The 8,486-nt window shown below is 33.8% G+C and overlaps 1 protein-coding gene across 4 annotated transcripts; it reads right to left on the bottom strand.

Annotated features, from left to right (window-relative positions):
- On the bottom strand, window positions 2,977-8,135 carry LOC107643602 (probable leucine-rich repeat receptor-like protein kinase At1g35710). 4 transcript variants are annotated; one of them, XM_021123716.1, is made up of 12 exons: window positions 8,042-8,135; window positions 7,392-7,779; window positions 7,066-7,213; window positions 6,840-6,911; window positions 6,192-6,263; window positions 5,878-5,949; window positions 5,643-5,786; window positions 5,481-5,561; window positions 5,309-5,380; window positions 4,942-5,013; window positions 4,250-4,321; window positions 2,977-3,187 (listed from the first exon to the last, which is right to left on the bottom strand). In XM_021123716.1, the coding sequence occupies exons 2-12, from the start codon at window positions 7,483-7,485 to the stop codon at window positions 3,175-3,177; spliced, it is 912 nt and encodes a 303-aa protein (XP_020979375.1). In that variant the 5' UTR covers window positions 7,486-7,779; window positions 8,042-8,135; the 3' UTR covers window positions 2,977-3,174. The 4 variants fall into 4 exon arrangements, with proteins under 4 accessions (XP_020979375.1, XP_020979376.1, XP_016202776.1 ...); XM_016347290.2 differs by having other exon boundaries at window positions 3,121-3,459; window positions 8,042-8,134; XM_021123717.1 differs by lacking the exon at window positions 4,942-5,013.

The raw sequence follows: 8,486 nt of genomic DNA, 5'->3' as shown, positions 1-8,486 counted from the left end.
TTTTATTAGCTTAGATTAGGTAGAACATACATTAGGAGTAGGAGTAGAGTAGAAATTCTCTCTTAGGTTTAATTAGGGTTTGTAGCATTTTATACTTCAAGTTTGATTTGGGATTATAGCAATGTCATTGTAAGTATTTCTTTAATTTCTCTTTTATTTACACTACTTGTTCTACACTTTCATCTATTTTTATTTCTCTTGTCAATATATGCATAGTTTTGCAATTTTGGATTTCTAGTTGTTGAATTTGATGTTTGATGCTTATTTTATATTTGTTGAGTTTCCTTGGTTGCTTATTATCACTTGTGGTTTATAGCTTTCATCAATTTACCAATTTTGTCATGTTTTATGTTTACGCCCTCTATGTGTTTGATGAAATGCCAATTTTGACTATGGGTAATTTTCACCCCCTTGGCTTGGGAAAAATGAGTGTATGGATTACTAGAGCTATAATGTCCATCATTTAGTGATAATTCTTGGGTTGTTAGTTGTTATTGTTTCCACTAACGCTAGCTTTTTACCAATTAATTTGGTAAGTTAGTTAGGATTTGTGGATTAATAACGATTATGCTCACTTGACTTACTCTTCGATGTTAAGGGTTGACTTAGTGAGATTAATCCATCATAATTATCATGGTTGTAGTTATGGCAAGGAAGGGATTCCATAGCTCATCCCAAGCCAAGGTTTCATTTATGTTTTAACCCACTTTTTCATCAATTTTGAGTATTGTTTATATTACATACATAGTTCTTTTGTTCTTTCATTAGTTTATTAAATGCAATTTTATCTTGTTCTTTTATCTCTTTATTATTTGCTTCCTTATTGTTGACAACAACCTTTGCCTTTTACAACTTGTTGGTATTAGTTCCTAGGGAAGACGACCTGAGGTTTGATTACTCTCGGTTAATTAGAAATTTTAAACTTTGATGTTTGGGATTTAAATTGCCGGTTTGGTCTATACTTGCAACGAAAGTTATCTTAAGTGTGAAAATCCAAATCGTTGCAAATCTTAACCCATCACTCATTAAAAATGGAAAAAAGCTTTCTACCATGGATGGCGCGAAAGGAAAACCAAGAAGCTTTTCCTTTCAACGTCTCAGGCTTGGTCAAGACGAACAGGTAAAAAAAGACCTTAGTAAAAGGTCGAACATCAAGTTCTTGGCAGAGGAGCTGGAAAATCTTTAGGAAGTCCCAGGAATTCGGGTGAAGTTGAGAAGGAGCAACATTGCAAGTCCACAGAATATTCAACTCAAAATTGGTAAAAGGGAGTGAAACACCTAATTTGAAGAAAAAGCAATCATAGGCGTAGAAAAAAGGGCATTCCGAGTTATCCAAAGGACGAAAACAAACTCTCTCCTCAAGGTCAGGCACTACCAATTCATAATTTCTCTCGTCCTCTCTATTCTCACAAATCTTATAATGCTTACGAAAAGTATCACAATACTCCTTATCCACTACTAGAACGCAAGAAAGGATAGAAGTATCTACCCAAGTTAAAAGGCTAGGGGAAACTTTAGTCGACATATTGAGGACAACAGAATGCGACATAAAGGCTATACTTACAGATGCAAAATGAAGAGATCATTACTACAATAACTCGGACGTCGTCCAAAAGAAGTTGGTCAAAAACAAGTAAAACCAAAGAAAGCCATTTTCTTTTTTCTACAAAGCACGCGAAAATGGTGTCCCTACTATGCTATCAGAAACCGACATCACCATATGGTTAGCGACACCATTGGGGGCAATACGAATGCAACCAAACAAACAACAAAGCGGCTATAATTTTCACGGCTATAATTTTCAAAAATTTTTGCAAAATTTAGAATTCCTCAAGATGATCTCAATAGACAATCAAATGACAATAAACAATTTCAAACAAGTACAATTCTACAAAATAACAGACACAGCCAAACATTCTATATCAGTCTCAATCGATGGAGAAGACCGAAAGACTTCTTAGCAAAATTAACGCAACAACAGTTAAAAGCAACTCCAAGAATAAAAAAACTAACATATCAACATCGACGACAATTTTTTTTCAAGGGACCATTCAGAACAGTCTCAAGCAAATAGACCATAAAGATTGACAAGAAGATAAGGCACCAACCTTGACGAAAGCCAAAAAGGAGAGGGGCACGTCAAGCGACAATTCACGGATGATCCTCTTCGTTAAACGCAAGCCAAAACGAAGAAAGTCTTGGAAATGGAATCGCAAAGTGAACTACTAAAAGAAAGGAGAAAATATTTACAGTAACAAGGAAGAAAAAGTTTTCTGCGAAAGAAGAAAGCGAAGAGAAAAGTAGCAAAAGAGTTTCAGAAGTATGGAAATGAAGAAGAAGAGGTGAAGCATTTTTATAAGAGAGAAGGGGCAAAAAAGTCCTATCAGCCCCCTCTTAAAGACGTGCGTGCATCCCAAGGAAACTGCCACGCCAAGTTAGCCCCTCATTTAAAGGAGGTAACGTTCAAAAATTCAAAAATACGTCGAGTACCCGATCTCATGAGGCTGGCATACCCCACGTCAAAGCTGAAGCCACTAAATGCTCGAGTCTGACCTATCGGACTCAAGCAGAGGTGTTATTCATACCCTAATCCAACAAATAAGGGCAGACCCAATAAGGAGAAGAGGTCCGACCCACAGAAGAGGCCTCTAACCCATACCCAACTTCTTTAAAGAGGTCGGACACCATGAAAGGAACCTAGATCTACTTGCCCGAGCAAGTAATTGTCTCTGCGAATCTCTCCACTATCTCTATCTTTTCTAAAAGATAGACCTCAACAAATTCTCAAGATAAAAAGGAACGGTTATCCATCAATAAAGATGGAACTACTGCAACAAAGTTATCAAATTTACTATAAATACACTGACACCCATCAGGTATTATTTACATTTTAATCTACAAAAAACCTGCCTAAACCTTCTCATGAGAAACTCGGACAAATGACACCTCAGTATCAACAAGTCGGAGCTGCCATATAAAGGGATCTGGACCTCAAGTTCAGGCCCAAATCAACGTTTTAAGTAACCCTCGGAACAAATCATAATATGCATTTCTTGTAAAGCTCAATTTCTTGTATGTTTATCAGAACCAACTACCAAGACTTCTCTGGTAGATGAGTTGTGAACCGTAAGAATAATGCTTCCGTGTTATCTATCTCGTGACTTCAGAGCCGTTCTATAGTACAAAACTACAAAGGAACAAAAAAGGAGATGTGAAACGTTGGTCGATAATAAGCTTTAGACAAAAATTTGGATTACCTATTAGGCTATATTTCACTTGGGACTATTAGAGGAACTATTTTTTATTTTAATAATTATACATTCACACTTCCTGGAAAATTAAAATAATTTTGATTTGGTTTTATATAACTAAACAAGGAAGTCTGCATCAGAAACTTCGAGCACTTTATGAAAACCAATGGGGTTGACACCAGGTCGGAATGCATTTCCTTCAATGTACCTGTTTAACAACACAATGTTACCAGTTCAATGAGAATAACTGTTTTAGCGAGGGTGCCTTTTTGTTTTTAAAAAGTGATTTCACGGGACAAATTTTCTTTATAATTTTTTATAGAGAAAAAATTCTAAACTGTCCTGACAATTACTTCGAAACACGAGGCCCTCAACGAAAAAAAAATACCCTTTCCGGCCTTTGAATTTTATTTCTGTGAGACTGATTAGCGTTTTTGTCAACATTTTCTCTGTGTATTAATAGAATAAATCTACATAACATGTTAAACTGTTGATTCATCTGTTAAGAATCAACTAAGATTTACAAATTCTTTTTTGTTGGGGATCTTGTCTTTTAGGGGGTAATTGTTAGCTTTTTTTAATTATATTTTTTAAATACATGGACTAAATTTTCTGTGTAAAACAAACAAATATTAGTGATTTTTAAATTGTTTTTACTTATAAAAATTAAATGGAAGATATATTAGTGATTAGCGAGTCACATAAACATGTTCTGGAGAGAGATCATTAATAAAAGGACTAATCAGTCTCACGGAGTTAATTATCAGGGGCTGAAATGGGTATTTTTTTTTTTCTTAGGGGTTTCATAGTCTTTCAAAAAAATTAAGGGGTCGGGATGGGTATTCACCCTTTTTTTATATGATAATTGAAAATGCCTGGTTCTCTTTAAAATTTATCCAACTTAGCTAAAAAATTTTCTTTTCCCAGTAAATAAAGAAATTTTCTGGTAAAATAAACTGAAACAAACACATTGTTAATTAAATATGTTGGAAACTTACATTTCTTTCAAGAATGGATGCTTGTAAAAGGGTTCCGGGATTCTCCCTGAAAACTGGTTATGATCCAAGTACCTGAAACAAAGATAGAAAACATATACATATTGAAATTACAAAGTAAAAGAAAGAAAATGCCAAACATATATATTGCAAGTATCTACATATTTGATACCCTAAATAGCAGTGTCCAAAGAAAATCAGAGAAAATTCCCATCTCCATTTTTACACGAGACATAAATATGATCAAACTATATTATAGTATTGTAAGTAGAGAATCAATACTATCTTCGTTTCAAACTAATTGCCGATTTTACTTTTTTTATATAGTAGAAAAATATAAATGTATTTAGACACATTTATGTCCAAGTACAATTGATTTTTCAACATAATGGACAAAGTGAAAATGGAAAACATAAAGGGCTGATTGACACTAGCATCACTTTTTCTACATGGCCTCCTCTATAAGCTTAATAATATTGCAAGCATGAGAAACAAATGTAAACTAAATTAAACGAAACGTTATATTGCAACAAAACATAAAAATTGATTATTTTATGATTAAAAAAATCTAGAGTCTCTACTTGATGCAAATGCCCTGAATACATTTTTCAATCAATTCCTAGTTTACATATCTCTAAAAATGTATTTTACTGGACCAGAAACTATCAAAGAATTTGGTTGGAAAACAAACTTACAAGTATGTCAATTTAGGAATATGAGCAATGCTAGACGGTATAACTCCTGACATCTTGTTGTAAGACAAGTACCTGCCACCAACAAACAGGCACCACTTTTTTGTAACAATAACGACAACGGAATTGTTTAGCAATTTTGTCACATGCTATCATGACACACCCGGGAATCAAACTCTTATGAGTGTCCAAGTTTAAGTTCCAAAATCAAGTTGCGAGTTGCAAGCATAAGAGTTGAGTGTTATGATTTAAGTTTAGCTAAACCTCATGAGTTTAGCTGACCTCTTGAGTTTGATAGCCTTGCACTAACCACACACACATACAGAGGGAAGATGAGATATAGAGAGATAGAAGAAAATGTAATACTCACAAGATTTCAAGACTAGTCAAGTTAGCAAGTTGTGCAGGTATTCCTCCCGTAAAATAGTTATTGTTTAGATATCTGGGTATAACAAAACTTGTTAATATTCACAAGCGAATGCAATCCATTTAAGATCCAAAGGTTACATCTAAGAGAAAATAAATAGCCTGTAAAAACTTACAGGTTGCGAAGTGCTGGGAAGCAACCTTCAATACGAATGAGTTCCCTTATGGTACCAACCAAATGATTGTTACCAGCATCCCTAGAAACACGAGAAACCATTACTATCAGATATAAATAGTTTACTGTGCACAAGCAGATCCCCGTAAGATTCGAACATTACAAGTGCCGAAGGTTTTGTAGTGTGCCCAATTCTGGTGGTATTCTTCCAGTTAAACGATTTTCATGAAGGTAGAGGTAGCGAAGGTTAGGAAGATTTGCAAGCTCCTTAGGGATTTCTCCCTTGAAGTTATTGAAGCTTAGGTATCTGCATAATGTTATCATATCTCAATTGCAAGTTAAATAAGAAAATGGGGCAAGATAAGACTATCGAGCACAGTGGAGTAAGAATTACTCACAGATGAGTTAAACTTTTAAGCTCACCGATTTCTGGAGGAATTGCATCTTGCAATTTGTTCCACCTCAAATTTCTGTAAGAGTAATGACATGAACCACAACATAATAGAAATAAAACTATCAGGCGTTAACAATTGAGAGTATAGAAAGCAACGGAAAAAGCATAATAATCATAAATCAACAGAAGTTATTAATGCAGATTATAGATTACAGAAAAATAAAGTATGTCATTATAATGCATCATATCAAAATTGAAGTATTCAGAAAACAAAATGCATGGTGGAACCAGAAAGTGGGAAGGAATAATTAATCATACAGTATCTTAAGACGCTTCAAACGTCCAATTTGAGGAGGAATAGGCCCGGTCAACTTGTTATTATGGAGATCCCTGCAATGAGAATACAATATTCGATCATATAACAGTTTTTACCACTATAAATACATTGCTAAACATCATTCCAGTCTAGTTAAAATTATAAATCTTTCACCAATGTACGTCTACATCTCTCTCTAGGTTATATTGAGCACACTTATATATGCACATTAAAAGTTACCAGAGTAAACAAAAAACCTACAATTAAACACCAAGACATAGGCTAAACTATCCAAGGTCTATAATAGCAACATCTAATTCAATATGTTATTGCAAACTAGGAATCCAACCTTCCAGTACCAAGGTTTCATCAGCCAACCAATTACCATCCTTAGATTCAGCCAAGGTTATCATACTCTAAAGTTAACTCAATGTGTTTACAAGTTCTGTCTCCAATAGGGTTTACTCTTCAAGATTTCCAGTTCAGCTAAATCCATGTAAACTCCACAACTACCTTTGATTTCAGCAAAACTACTTGAACAGCATACACATACAACTTTCCAAATTGGCCTTCATTTCATGAGCATCCAAGTCCAACATAACTATAACATATAAATGGAAGATCCAAAATAATTGAAGTAATATGCTTACAGCCGTGTAAGATCCAACAAGCTTGTCACAGCAGTAGGAAAAGGTCCCACAATAGACACAGCATACACCTCACTGAAAATAAAGAAAAATAGCCGAATAATTCCGATTACTCCATCTATGCCAAAAGTAAAAAACACGTTCTTCTCTTTTTCTTTCACATAGCATAACACAATTGAATCTTTTAATAAACTGAACATGAATGATAGAAAAGAAACATTATACTCACAGCTCGGTAACAACACGATAATCACCGACAGTGGAACAGGTGACACCAGACCATGCAGGTAGATCTCCATCACCGCAGGGGTCATCTCCAACCCACGCATACACCACTCTCCAACCAAGCGAAGCCTTGATCTCATTCAATGCTTTAACTGCCAAAAATAGAACCCAAAAAATAAGAAAAATAATATCTTTATGAAAAACAAAACGTGCCCATCACCGATTCCGACCCAAAGCGCAACCTCACCAACGGAATCAGAGAAAGGGTAAGAGAAAACCACATGGGTCGAGTGGTGTTTTTAAGAAGAGAGTAAATCACATAAACGTTACCGTCACGTTTGAGGGTCTTGCAGTGAGCAAGGTTTGGAATTGATAGTGAGGAAACGAGAATCAGGGAGAGTAGAGTGAAGGATATTAGCGCCATTTCGATGGGCGCTTTGAAGAGATCCTTTTTGCTCTAGATCTGATCAAGTGTTTGTTTCTTATTGTTCTTGTTATTGATCTTGATGTCGATAATAATTGAGACGTTTCTGTATCTTGATTTCAAGGTGACAGATTTTGCGCAGAAACTTGGGATTTTTCGATTTTAAGTGTGAAAGGATATGATTTGAAGTTGGAACTCAATGAAAGCGGCATGGAACTGGAAACTGGGAAGTGAAAATCTTTAGGCACTCGTCGTCGGCACTGAATTTCTGTACCATTTAGTATTTCACTATTTCTTTATGAAAAAGTGTATGGCCAGAAACTTTTTCAAATTTTAGCAAGTACCTAATCAGTAAATAAAAGTAAATTATTAAATAAAATTTTATATCAATTTTATATCATTAAAATTATTATTAATAATTATTTAATGTTATAAATCATAAAAATTGCTGTCTCTATTACTTTTTTTTTTTTTATTATTTAGTGTTTTAGTACTGCTACTTGTTTTGTTTATTTATTTGGAGTATTTATTTATAGAATTTAATCACAAGAAAAACTTACAAGAAGGAAACGTTTTTGCTAGCCTGTTTGTGATATTGCGTTCTGGCCAGATTTGTGTGTGAATTGTGATTGACTATGACTTAAGGTCCGGTTTATTGGGCAGTTAAAATAGCAATACAAATAAACAATACAGCGACGGTCTAAAGAAATAAAAAAAATATTAAAAAATTATTAAAATTTATTAATTTAACTAGTAGTTAGTCAATAATATTTAAAAATATAGTGATTACTAAAAGTACTAACAAAAATTAAAAGCAATAAATTTTGTAGGTTATTGAATTTTTAAAATTATTATAATATATAATATATATTAAAAATAATTTAAATAACACATTTATAAATGCATAATGATTATAACTGATTCATGTATACGTTCTATTTTTAATACACAAACAATACAATAAATGAACAAAATATTATAATAAATTTAGAGTAATTATT

Source organism: Arachis ipaensis, chromosome B05, assembly GCF_000816755.2.
Source record: "Arachis ipaensis cultivar K30076 chromosome B05, Araip1.1, whole genome shotgun sequence".
In the NCBI taxonomy this organism is placed as follows: domain Eukaryota; kingdom Viridiplantae; phylum Streptophyta; class Magnoliopsida; order Fabales; family Fabaceae; genus Arachis; species Arachis ipaensis.
This window is presented reverse-complemented; position numbering and strand designations above follow the sequence as displayed.

Excerpts from the sequence above, each read along its gene's own strand:
- LOC107643602 (XM_016347290.2), bottom strand. The coding sequence starts at position 7,485 with ATGGCGCTAATATCCTTCACTCTACTCTCCCTGATTCTCGTTTCCTCA. Across the intron at positions 6,264-6,839 it reads TTGTTGGATCTTACACGGCT|GGATCTCCATAATAACAAGT; the intron begins GTAAGCATATTA and ends TTCTCATTGCAG. Across the intron at positions 5,014-5,308 it reads TTGACTAGTCTTGAAATCTT|GTACTTGTCTTACAACAAGA; the intron begins GTGAGTATTACA and ends TGTTGGTGGCAG.